Source organism: Azolla caroliniana, unplaced genomic scaffold (assembly GCF_043228905.1).
Source record: "Azolla caroliniana isolate FFs.n. ecotype wild unplaced genomic scaffold, voAzoCaro1.0.p SCAF_2, whole genome shotgun sequence".
Lineage (NCBI taxonomy): Eukaryota > Viridiplantae > Streptophyta > Polypodiopsida > Salviniales > Salviniaceae > Azolla > Azolla caroliniana.
In genome coordinates this window covers 6,631,599-6,644,599 of record NW_028230437.1, presented here as the reverse complement: position 1 = coordinate 6,644,599, position 13,001 = coordinate 6,631,599, and the positions used below count along the sequence as shown (strand labels likewise).

At 35.2% G+C, this 13,001-nt stretch overlaps 1 protein-coding gene across 2 annotated transcripts; it reads left to right on the top strand.

Annotated features, from left to right (window-relative positions):
* Positions 1-4,658: 4,658 nt before the first annotated feature.
* LOC147867239 (protein MRG1-like) lies at positions 4,659-11,856 on the top strand. Of its 2 annotated transcripts, XM_087315034.1 has the most exons (11): positions 4,659-4,841; positions 6,577-6,630; positions 7,478-7,491; positions 7,580-7,722; positions 8,722-8,762; positions 8,972-9,076; positions 9,422-9,501; positions 10,218-10,396; positions 10,705-10,789; positions 11,138-11,242; positions 11,445-11,856. In XM_087315034.1, the coding sequence occupies exons 1-10, from the start codon at positions 4,662-4,664 to the stop codon at positions 11,214-11,216; spliced, it is 960 nt and encodes a 319-aa protein (XP_087171160.1). In that variant the 5' UTR covers positions 4,659-4,661; the 3' UTR covers positions 11,217-11,242; positions 11,445-11,856. The 2 variants fall into 2 exon arrangements, 1 of the variants encoding a protein (XP_087171160.1); XR_015529330.1 differs by lacking the exon at positions 11,445-11,856 and having other exon boundaries at positions 10,710-10,789; positions 11,138-11,278.
* Positions 11,857-13,001: the final 1,145 nt, after the last annotated feature.

Genomic DNA, 13,001 nt, shown 5'->3' with positions numbered 1-13,001 from the left:
AAAGCTCTAACAATGGCAAATGAAAAACTTCGTTGCTCTAATAGAGAGAAGAACCCAGTCAACCGATTTGGCGATAATGATTATAATAATGGCATATCACTATGCCATTATGTGAAGGTGGCAACTGTCTGTGAGCCTGAAAGTTTTGCCGAAGCCACTCAAGTTTCATGATGGGTCGAAGCGATGAATGAAGAGATGCAAGCTCTTGACAAGAACGAAACTTGGGACCTTGTTCATCATTCAGATCAATAGAAAGCAATCGGTTGTCGATGGATCTACAAAGTTAAGTATAATGTTGATGGCACTATCAATCGGTATAAGGGCAAAATCATCACAAAAGGCTATGCACAGACACACAGAGTCGATTATGAAGAGACCTTTGCCCCGGTGGCAAAGATGGCTACCAATCAGACTATGATCGCACTTGCAGTAGCAAAAGGTTGGTACCTCCATCAAATGGGCATAAAGAAGGCCTTTCTTCAAGGCGAATTAGACGAGGAGGTGTACCTGGTACAACCTCTCGACTTCAAGTCGAGCTCACACCCAAAAGCAGTATGCCAACTCAAAAAGCCACTTTGATACGGTCTCAAGCAGGCATCTAGAGCATGGCACTTGAAGATCACTCAATAACTTCATCAAATCAGCTTCAAAATGTCCAAATCCGACAATTCCCTATTCAGTTGGAGCAACTTCGGATGACACTTATTCATTATAATATATGTCGACGAATTGGTCATTGGAGGAGATCACATTGCCAATATCCATAACATCAAGAAGCTCCTATCCGGCCAATTCGAAATGAAAGATATGAAGGAGCTCCATTACGTCCTTGGCATCAAAGTTATTTGGACTCCGACCAACATTATGATCTCTCAAAGGCACTACATCCTCAACTTACTATACAAGTTTAGGATGATAGAGTGCAAACCTGTGGTAACCCCTCTCAATCGGAATCTAAAGCTCGATGTTGACTTTGGCACCACAAAATGCGAACCGACACGGTATCAACAACTTGTCAGAAGTCTCATTTACCTTACAATTACCTGACCGAACCTCAACTATCCGGTCGGCCTCCTTAGCTAGTTCATGCAGACTCCACAAGATATTCATATGGGTTGTGCTAAGCGAGTATTAAGGTATGTAAGTGGTACTATGAATGACAACATCCTCTACAAGTTGGCTACGCCAATTCGATTCGACGGCCGGCTATAAAGCCGACCAACAATCAACCTCAGGCTTCGTATTTTCAATCGGCAGCGGTGCAATTTCTTGGAGTAGCAAGAAGTAGTTGACAATCGCACTGTCGACCATAGAAGCCGAATGCAGGGGCGTTGCCATTGCTGCATGTGAAGTCGTATGGCTCAAGAGGATTCTAAAGGAACGAGACGTCTCCATCAAGGATCCCATCCTCCTATACTTCAATAACCTCAATAGTATACACCTTTCTCACAACATGGTTTTCCACGCTTGGACTAAGCACATCGAGGTGCATTACCACTTCATCTGAGAACGTGTCCTGGCTGGAGACGTCGACCTACAACATATCAGCACGAGCCTTCAGACGACTGACATCTTCACAAAGGCCATGGGAGCCAATAAGTTTCGGATGTTTGTGACGGCCCTAGGTCTTTAGACCGCCAACCAACCAAGCTTGAAGGGGAGTGATACGGAGCTAGATGGAGCCGAACGAAAAAAGCAAGTAGAGTGAGATGTCTATCAAAGTTGGAGTTGGCGCCGAACTAGGATACTAGTCAAGACCCAAGCTGACTATTCGGCGACTGGAAGTTGTGTTTGAAAGGGTGTGTTGAGAATCAAAATCAACTTTCCTAGTGTGGGAACACACCTTAGGAGCATCCAAGTGTGTGAACACCCCACCACCTTGTATTATAACTAATGTGTCATAGAACTTAACTCCTATTACACATAGTTAGTAGGTAATTAAGTTCCACCCTCTTTCCCAAGAGGTAGTTGCAGTGAGAGAGTGTAGAGAGAAGGTGACCATATAAGCACTTTCTCCTCTCCTTTGTAGTTGTTGGTTGTTATTATCTTCTTGTGAATACAATTTTTCATAAGTTTTTTGTCTATTTTGTGTCGACTCTCTCTCTCTCTCTCTCTCTCTCTCTCTCACACACACACACACACATCTATTCCGCTGCACAAAATCACATACTTGATTCTTTACAATGGCCAGAGCAATCACCCATAGGCATTCATCACAACCCATTAATAACATTGCCAATCCCAAATACAAAAAATATAGAGAAAGCTTTGACCAAGGGCACATGGTGATATTGAAAAACCACACAAAGTAGAATCAATATTTACACCTAATATGAGGGAAATTTTCAATACTTTACCATTATCATTAAGGAGATAAGTGTTTTCATTATTCTCCTAAATGCCATTGGCCAAACCTCAAAAGGGTACTCACATGCATGATCATGTCATCTCCTTGTTCTCAATTATTGGTGCTACAGAGAGTATATAGATACATAACGAAAGTCAAGAATATGCCAGATCATAGATTACCACATCTTACTTGGAGTGTTGGATGTAAACTACGAAAGAATTACAAGAGAAAAATTCTCTCATCCAATTGGGTAGTTGACATAAAAAAATGGCTCAAAAGATGGAATATGGAAAATCTCCTAGACCTTTCAAGTGATTCTATAAAATATGTAGTTATAGAGGAACTATTAATGAACCCACTAAGGAAGAAGTGGAAAGATGCTAAATAGACAAAATTAGAATATTACATTGCAAACATCAATCCTAAATATTGAGTTTTATACAAGACAAGAAGACCTATTGATTATATTCAACCTTACCTTATGACTAACATGAGTATTAACTAGACTTGTAGAGCCCTAACACTCCTTCGCACTTGATCACACAACCTAGGTATTGAAGTTGCATTATGGAATCAAAATTAACCAAATATGAAGGCATGTAAAGTATGCGAGAAAGGGCTAGTAGAGCATGAGTATCACTTGCTTTTTACATGCTTTGCATATAGTGCAATTTGTGAAAGCTATGATGATATGTTAATATGGGGTGATGACTTGAGTGTCACACTAAAGAGAACACCTAGAAGGTTGAACTCATATGTGTATGCCTTATTCACACATCAAGACTTGGTGCTTCAAAGTATGAATATCCCTTCTTAGGAAGGAGACACACATCAAGATAACTTTTGTACTTAGGTCATATGGGTCAATATTGGCATCTCTGTGGACGCTAAATATATCAATGAAAACACTACTTACAATGCATTTGAAAAATGTTGGTTTCAATGGGTATCACAATGAAGTATAGTCACCACTACATGTTGAATTGCACGCTAATAGGCAAGATGAACACTCCATCGAGGAAAGAATTTCTACTTGCTCCAATAAAGATCTCTCTCTCTCTCTCTCTCTCTCTTTGGTTGATACAAGAAGGGAGTCATGGAAGCCAAGTAGGGGCCATGCAATTTTTCATTCTATTATTTGAAATGTCCTTCACCTACCCCTCCACCGATTTTTTTAATGATTAGGGTGGATCTTCGATCGGACTCGGACTTGGACTCACGTGACCAACGCTACTCGACTGTGTGAAGGATGACTAGATGAAGTATTTGGACCCGATGAACATACCGCCCAACCACCCTTTGTCTCGTTGAATAGGTCTCACTACCTCCTTTAAATTAATCAATCCCTTTACATTGTGAGTCATGGGTGTCTTCTCCATTCGTTGAGAAGACTTAGAAGCCCACAACTCACAGGTCCTTTGGCCCTCACCTCAATCCGTTGAGGTGGTGTGTTGTGGTTCCAATCACAGAACCCCTCAACACAGCACAACGGATGTGTTACAATGGGCGGCTTTTGTTTACCCCCCCCGCCCCCCTCCCCAACAAAAAATAATTAAATAAAATAAAATAAATAAATAAATAAAAAATAAAAAAAGTAAAAAAATTAAAAAATTAAAAAATAAAAAAAAAATAAAAAAATAAAAAAATTTTAAAAAAAATTAAAAAAGACTAGATGAAGTATTTGGACCCGATGAACATACCGCCCAACCACCCTTTGTCTCGTTGAATAGGTCTCACTACCTCCTTTAAATTAATCAATCCCTTTACATTGTGAGTCATGGGTGTCTTCTCCATCCGTTGAGAAGTCTTAGAAGCCCACAACTCACAGGTCCTTTGGCCCTCACCTCAATCCGTTGAGGTGGTGTGTTGTGGTTCCAATCACAGAACCCCTCAACACAGCACAACGGATGTGTTACAATGGACGGCTTTTGTTTAGCCCCCCCGCCCCCCTCCCCAACAAAAAATAATTAAATAAAATAAAATAAATAAATAAATAAAAATTAAAAAAAGTAAAAAATTAAAAAATTAAAAAAATTAAAAAAAAAATAAAAAAATAAAAAAATTTTAAAAAAAATTAAAAAATTAAAAAATTAAAAAAATAATTTTTTTTTAAAACATTAAAAAAAAATTAAAATAAAAAAAAATAAAAAAAACATATAACTTGTATGTGGGCATATTTTTGTAATTTGGACTTCTTCACAAGTAAGAGAGAAATGAAAGGGAAGAAAATTGGTATTGGAAGGTTTTTCCATTTTGAAGGAACAAGACAGTGAGAGAGAGAGAGAGAGAGAGAGAGAGAGAGAGAGAGAGGATGGGGAGCTCTGAGGAGGATGACACCATTGAAGAAGGGGGAGGAGGTGAAGATGAAGAAGAAGAAGAAGAAGAAGAAGAAGAAGACGAAGAAGAAGAAGAGTCCAGTGGTGGTCGTAGTCTGTTCGTGGAGGGAGAGAAGGTGCTTGCCTACCATGGACCCCTCATCTATGAAGCCAAGGTGCTCACATTTCTCTATCTAATTTATCTACTCTCTTTTTTTATCTGTGTGTTCTTGTGAGTATACACTCATGCCATGCATGCCTATACACTAATATATGTATTTATGCAACCTCAAATTGTAAGGTCTTTGCTTACCTACCAACTCCAGGAAGTTAAAACTCTTCAAAGAAATGACGAGAATATCTCTATTTGTCATAGTTGACAAAAAGTGAGGATTTTATGCATAGAATACGGTTTTAGAGAATAATATGAAGTATTCAATACGTAAGGTTTTAGAACTTGCATTTAAAAATTGTTTCATGTATTCTGCTTATTTAAAAAGTATTTAACGTTTCCGAAAATTAAGAAATAAAGTTAAAATAAATAATCTGGCCAAATAACAATTTTTAAATGCATTACAAATCTAATAAGTTTTTAATGTATTCTTTGTATTTCACATATTTTATCTTTAGAATATGTATTCTAAGTATTTATAAAAAAGGTAGAATAATTTTAGAATACATAATGTGCTATTGTGTGCGTACTGTATTGTAAGTATTCTACATGTGTGTGTACGTTTATCTACATACATAATGTACTTGATGTGTATGCAATGTAGTAAGTAATGCATGTGGTTTATGTTTAAATGCATTTGTACGCGTATATATAGGTATTTATGTATATATATATGTATATGCATTTGTGTATATGCATGGGTATGTTGCAATGTAGTAAATAATGCATTTTCTGTGTATGTTTGTATGGGCGTGTGTATATATCTATGTGTGTTTGTGTACATGTATATATATCTATGTCAGTATATATGTGTATGTATGTGTGGGTGCTGGTTTTTTTTATAAGAAAAGCAAAGATGTGTCGGCGCCAGAATTAAGAATTTTTAAGATGTATATGTGTGTGCATGTGTATATTTCTGTCAACTCTGGCTCTTGCTTCAATTATTTATACTGTAAAAGTGTAAACTCTAGAGAATCCAAGTTTGATCTTAAAATTGAGGAACCTGCATTTGATCCTCTTCCGTCTGTCTGTCTCTAGAGAATCCAAGTTTGATCGTAAAAAATCCCATAAATGAAATCTTTTCATGACCGAAGTCTATCTGTCTGTCTGTTTGTCTGTCTGTTTGTCTGTCTCTGAACTGGGTTCTGAACAGTGCTTCCTTCAGAGTATATGTATAATGTATGTGGGTTCTTGAAGAGATTGATGTGGATGTAAGAATTGTGCATGAAGTTGACTTGTATTCGCAGACTATAGAAGGGAGCATGATATATTTGGAGGTTGGCTCGTATGAATTGTGCATGAGGTTGACTTGTATTGGCAGACAATAGAAGGGAGCATGATATAGTACTTCCTTCAGAGTGTATGTATAATGTATGTGGGTTCTTGAAGAGATTGATGTGGATGTAAGAATTGTGGAGTCTTGCCTCAGTTTGATCTTTTCTAACCCTACCATAATGCATTTCTACGAGAAAGGATGTATCGGTGTGTGGTTTATATACATGTAAGTGTATCTGTGTACATAGGATTATATCTATACTGGGGGTTCCATCTAACGTTTTATTGAGAGAGTTTTGTTAGACATACATCCCTATAAGTAAGTATTACTCATATTTGAACATGTGGGAGTTGAGATTGACCGAGATTTCATAATGTGGAAATGTAGGAAATGCTGTTCTTTTCAGATTATTTGTTGTCTCTTCTAGAGTGTTATGACTCATGTTAATTGTATATTTGCACAGGTTCTAAAGGCAGAGGTGCGAAAGAAATCGCGGAGGTATTTTGTGCATTACCTTGTGAGTACTTGCTAGCCAGAGCCTCACTATTGAAATTCTTATTCTCATCTCTTTGGTTTTATCAGTTTACACTATGCAAAAACATGTGTGTGTTTTCATGCTTTAAGTTAACTTAAAGCATGTATGTTTTACTTAAAACATATTTATGCCTATGCCTACATAACATCTATATCTAAGTAAGTATGAAATCTATAATATTTTCAAATGATTGCAACAGGTGAGATTTATGAAAGTGAGAGGCAAAACTTCTTGAAAAATCAAAGTGATTCACGATTTTAAGGAAAAGTTTTGACGTCAATGAAATGGAAATCCAAATTGTGTTTATATCAAATGCTTTGGCTGATAGGCAACAGTTATTTGTGCCTATGTATGCTCAACATGTATCTAAGTAAGTATGAAAATTGTATCCATACCATTTTCAGAGGATTGTAGTTGATATTTATGAAACTAAAAGTTAAAACTTCGTGAAAATCAAAACTGTTCATGCTTTTCAATGAAGCTTTCTGATGGCAGTGCTTTGAAAATCTTAATGTCTTTCATACGAGATGGTTGTGTGATAAGTATCATTAATGCGAGGGCCCATGCTAGGTTCATGGATGGGAATCACAGGAATATGAAGGCTATATTGAATTGTATAAAGAGAGTTACGAGAAAGAAAATAGGAAATAAACGACAAATACAAAGAATTAGCATTAAGAATGCAAAGATTCTAAATGTAGTTCTTGGATGGAATAAAACTGATCTGAAGCTGTTAATGAAACTCACAGTATGGATAGGCTGCTGACATAATTGCGGAAACTCTATAAATGCCCTTGAAGTGATGTGATGTATCTTTTTCTTTTGTCAGGGATGGAGCAAAAAGTGAGTCAATCCCTTTTTGCAATTGATTGAGCGCCTAGGCTGAGATTTATGCAAGAAGTTCATGGTATATGTTTGTTACTGTTGGTAGTTGGGATGAATGGGTAGGCGCAGATCGTTTGATGAAATACACTGAGCCAAATGTGGAGAAACGAAAGAAGCTCTTTAAGGACCAAAGTGGTGATAAAATTCTGAAAGGGCGCATTCCACAAACTAAACCTAAGGGAACAACAGGTAACATGCACGTGTCTCATATATTGTATTGATGTTTAAGGTTCTTTTCTTACATTATTCCAGGAATTTGGTTCCAACCCTAGGAACTAATTTTTGAAGCATTAAAAGCTACAAGTTTATGCAATGATGAAAAAATAAGTTGACCTTAAACCTCATGGTTGTTTATTTGAAGCATATAAAGCTAAAGTTTGTGTAATAATAACCAAAGATTTAATCTTAAATCTCATGTTTTCATGTCTGAAGCATGGAAAGCAAAAGTTTATGCACTAATGACCATGCATGCTAACCTTGAAATCTCAAGTTTTAAACAAAGAAACATTGAAATCTAAAGCTTATGCACTAATGACCATATATGCCATCCTTGAAATCTCATGTTCGAATGTTTGAATCATTAAAGGTAAAACTTATGCAACGAGGGTGAAATATTGTAACCTGAAATCTCACGTTTAGTGAACTGAAACTAAGGCTTGGGTGTTTATTTTCAATTCTTTTAAAGATTTTAAACCCAAAAGTTTTATGAGCACATTGATTCAGTTTCTTACTGTCGTTGCATTTATTTGTAGTCTTATACATTCTAGTTTCATTAATGGTTCATCTTAATTTGATTGTTAATGTTTGTCATACTCTTTGACCCGAGTTTATGTCCATTTCATGAATCATAGACACGATTTTATTAGCATTGCATGCATTTTAATGTCTTTTATCAACCTATGCAAGAGATCTTTCGAAAACAAAAATTACAATATATCTGATTTGAGAATCTTACATCTATAGATGATGAGATTCTTTTGTCACGTCTACATTTAAATTGGTTTTTTGTTTGCAAAGACAAGACAACATTTTAAGCTGTGATCTCTTGTTTGGTCTTATAGGCCATTTTTGCCTCTTAGAAGATGTTAATATATCTTTCTATATGAGAATAAGAGATGAGTAAACTCCGTTTAAACTGATTGTTAGTACAAGTCTAATATTGTCTGTTGCTAATCCGAAACTCTGCAGTTACAAGGGCAAAGAAACGTAAAGCGGACGCAGGTGTTGAAGTATGTGAAGTTTCTCTTTCTCTTTAGTAAAGCTGAAAATCTGTATTGTATTCTCTTAAACATGATCCATGCAATAACTTGAATTTTTGTTAATAAGTTCTAGAGTTGTGCATTGTATTCAAGAGATTATAAAATACTCTTTTATGAATATACTACCTGATTTTGTAAATATGGCATTGCATTTTATCTGGTATATTTATTTGTTTTAGGATAGAGACACTGATGAACCTGATCAAGTTATGAAGATTCCTCTTCCAGGAGCATTGAAAAAGCAGTTAGTGGATGATTGGGAGTTTGTAACACAGCATGGCAAGGTAGAGAAAATCGAACCTTGTACATTTTTCTACATTTTTTAAGATCATAATTTTTCCAGAGAAATGTTAGTCTTCTGGGGGGGGATCATGTTGCCAATCTCCATTTATATCTTTGATATTATGTACCTTGTTGGTGCCTATATGAATTAACTAGGGTGTTACAAAGAGTCCAATTAGTTTATCATATGATGCGGATTGATTCAAAAGCTTGTAACCATGACATTTTAAATGTGCCAAATATTGATTATTTATTTTGGTCTAAAGCATGAAATTTGATATTTTTCATGTGGTTAGAATTTTACTTCCTTCAGGCTGCTAATTATTTTTATCCACAAAACTACTCAGTTAATCAAGCTTCCCCGGGATCCCAATGTTGATGATATCCTCAAAAAGTATCTGGAATTCAAAACTAAACAGGATGGCATGTAAGATTTCTCTGCATTTTGTCCTTGGACTGAACAATTCTAACTTTCAACAAATTATGCCTATTCTAATAAAAGGACTGAATTATGGTTTCTTATAAATGCATTTTAGATAATACATACAATGCCTATTCAATCTGAATTTCGGATGTTCCACTTGGCAGAAAGTCAAGAATGAGTATATAACACCATCCTTTAATTTATTGAACTTAAAATGGTTTATAAAGCTGAATAGTCTAATGTGTTAACCTTGGTGTACACTCAATCAATATCATAGTGTTGTCTTCATATATATAAAATGTGAATGGATTGATCATATAGCAGTGATCCACTAATAGATATAAAAGAAAAGACACCCTAAATGCTGTTAAATTTTTAGTCACATACCATAAAATGCGGAGAAAAATGTATTAAACTAGAAAGTCATTCTCTACCTGAAGAAATAGAAATTTTTGAACTTAAAAATGATGGAAGTCCAAGCTTTTAGTAACTTAGTAGCTTCTAGAGAGTAAATTTGCTGATAATGTTTTAATTAAGATTCCAGTATTTTTGTTTTCCTATGACATAATAGCCAAATGCATAAAAAAGAATCCTTGCATCCCTTCAAATTTCAGTAAACACAATGGACAATAGATCTCTTAGTGGGAAGTAGTTTTGAGTATATTAGTTATAAATTAATTAATTACTTAGTGGTGATTGATCTATTGCCTCTTTTCCAGAGTCAGTGATACTGTGGTAGAAATTCTCAATGGCTTGCGCTCTTATTTCGACAAGGCTCTTCCAGTGATGCTATTATATAAAGAAGAACGTGGTCAATATACTGACAATGTACAGGAAGACCATACTAACATTACCCCCTCATCTATCTATGGAGCTGAACACCTTTTGCGCTTGTTTGGTAATGCTCGATCTCCTATATGATAGTTAGGCTAGTTTTCACCGATGGTTAAAAGTTTGTTTATCCTTGAAATAGAATTATGGTAGTTCATAGTTTGAAGTTAAGTTTTTAGTCTGAAGGATAGAGCAATGTATATGAAAATACAACTGTAGTTATTTTGTATTGGAATTATGAAAGCATGTGTATCCTCCTTTTAGAACCATGGAAGTTACAGAAGGGATAAAACCTTATGAATGTTAACTATGGTAGTTTTAAGATTTTTGTATTATTTTTACAGTGATGGATAAAAACTTGTGTATTTTTCCCAGTGAAGCTTCCAGATTTGCTTGTTTACACTAATATGGAAGAGGATGCTCTGGCACAATTGCAACAAAAGCTAGCAGATTTTCTCAAGTAAGGAAATGCTATTATTAAATTTATGTTAGGTAAGTGAGAGTGGTATATGTATGTATGTAATATCTGCTAAAATTTTGGATATTTACCAAAATACCCATAGATTTTGAACAATTAGCAGAAGAAAGACTGAGAGCATAATATTCTCACTAGTTCTGAAACTTTGGGGTATTTTGTTAAATCTTCAAAAAGTTAACAGTAACTTGATGCTCTTAACTATGTATATAGATATATGATGTTGAGAATTCAAGTGCCACCCTGGGATGTAAAAGAAGAAAAAACACATTTGCAGAGACTGCCTACTAAATGTTAGGAATGGATGTGTATTGTTATATTTATTTCGGACAGGTATCTGCAAAAGAACCAAAGTGTTTTCTTTGTGTCAACATACGACGGGCCAAAAGTTGATGTTGGTGATAAAGATTGAAAATCACATTTAAAATTGAGACATTTGTAAGTATATGTACAAAAACTCAAATTCGAACTGGATTTATATTTTGCATATAGGCAAGTTATTATCTTCTCTTTGCATAATTTGTGTAGAAATGCATTATAGGCTCAAAATTTCAGTGCATTTTTTGCATCCACTCTGAGCTCCATTAATGCTTTGCATTTTTGCATATAAAGATTTGATTTGAAGTGGATTTGATTGGAGGTTCTGAGACTGCCAAAGGATTGTATTACGACATGACTTGGAGCTTAAACTTGTATCTTTTAATCCGAAAGATGTGAAAGATGATAAAGTTGTACCATAAAATTTTAGAAGACGCATCTTGTTAACCTCTGGCTAATGATTTTTAGCACTTAGTCATCGAATATTCTGCTGAATAGTCATCGAATATTAGCTGGTAAATCTTTCATCATTGACTGAGCCAAGAATTTTGACAAATTTTTGACTTGATTGTAAAATTCTTGATACAAGCGGGAAGGGTGAATGCTAAGCCATTGGTCACAATTTCAACAAACTCTGCACTCCCAATCCCTTGTTCAGGAATGTGTGAACATAACTGAACCTCATGAGATTTTGTTGTATGATGTTCATATAAATATACCAACACCATTTTGTACTTGAGGAATCATTCTCTTGATGATTTCAACACAGGACATCCCTCTACTTCATTGTGCAGTGTTGTCTCGCATAACAGTGCAAACTGGAGAGGCTGTTTATTGTATCTGTTTATAATGTACACATTTTGAAATTTTTCCTTGACATTTGAAAACGCACGTTTATATTTACCCTTGAAATTTTTCTTGTCGATGCTTGATGTCGTTTTCATTCTTACTTAACTCTTCCCTTAAAATAATACTTCTGTTATGGATCATATGATGACCGTAGGGAAGAGTAGATATGCAAAGTTACTGATTTTAAATAGGCGATTTCAGTCCATGTGAGCAACAATATGTTGATAGGGTTTTGTATTGGTGATATCAATTTTTCATTCCCTGTATGTCTTTATCATCATAGTCACGTTCAATTTTAAGAATCTTACAGCTGTTGACTTGGCAATTGTGGAAAATTGTAATTTAAATTTGTAAAATATTTTTATCAAAGAAATGTTGAGTTCCCATGTTCTCATTCGAAAAGTATTTAAATACAATAAACATTTTTGACATGGGGAAGGTTTGGTTAATATTTGAAATTCCTTGACATGATGTTTTCATTAGAAGATCATTTAAATTCTAGAGTAGTTGCAACTCTTGGATGCTTTTGGTCTTCAATTCATGGCATTATTTGCCACGTTCTCATTGCATTTTTTAAATGTGTAGAAAATAGTAGATCTAATAGTAATATTAATGTGCTGGGATGTAATTAACTTTCCCATCCAACAATGCTATGAGAACTTTGGAATAGCATTCGTAACGTTTGGTTTTATTGGAGTTTTGTCACTTGATTGTGGAGATTGACATGGTTCACAAGCCAAATGAAGAAAAAATGTCGTGTTTTGGTTGGATGACTGGTCATAATGGAGATGTGACCATATTAATGTGCTGGGATGTAATTAACTTTCCCATCCAACAATGATATGAAAGCTTTGTAATAGCATTCATAAGGTTTGGTTTTATTGAGCTTTTGTCACTTGATTGTGGAGATTGAAATGGTTCATAGGCCAAATGAAGAAAAAATGTTATGTTTTGGTTTGTTGATTGGGCATAATGCACATCCACATCAAAGGTGACCATAGTTTGATGTGTGATAGAAGTGGTACTTTTT

Excerpts from the sequence above, each read along its gene's own strand:
- LOC147867239 (XM_087315034.1), top strand. The coding sequence starts at position 4,662 with ATGGGGAGCTCTGAGGAGGATGACACCATTGAAGAAGGGGGAGGAGGT. Across the intron at positions 7,723-8,721 it reads TAAACCTAAGGGAACAACAG|TTACAAGGGCAAAGAAACGT; the intron begins GTAACATGCACG and ends GAAACTCTGCAG. Across the intron at positions 8,763-8,971 it reads AAGCGGACGCAGGTGTTGAA|GATAGAGACACTGATGAACC; the intron begins GTATGTGAAGTT and ends TATTTGTTTTAG.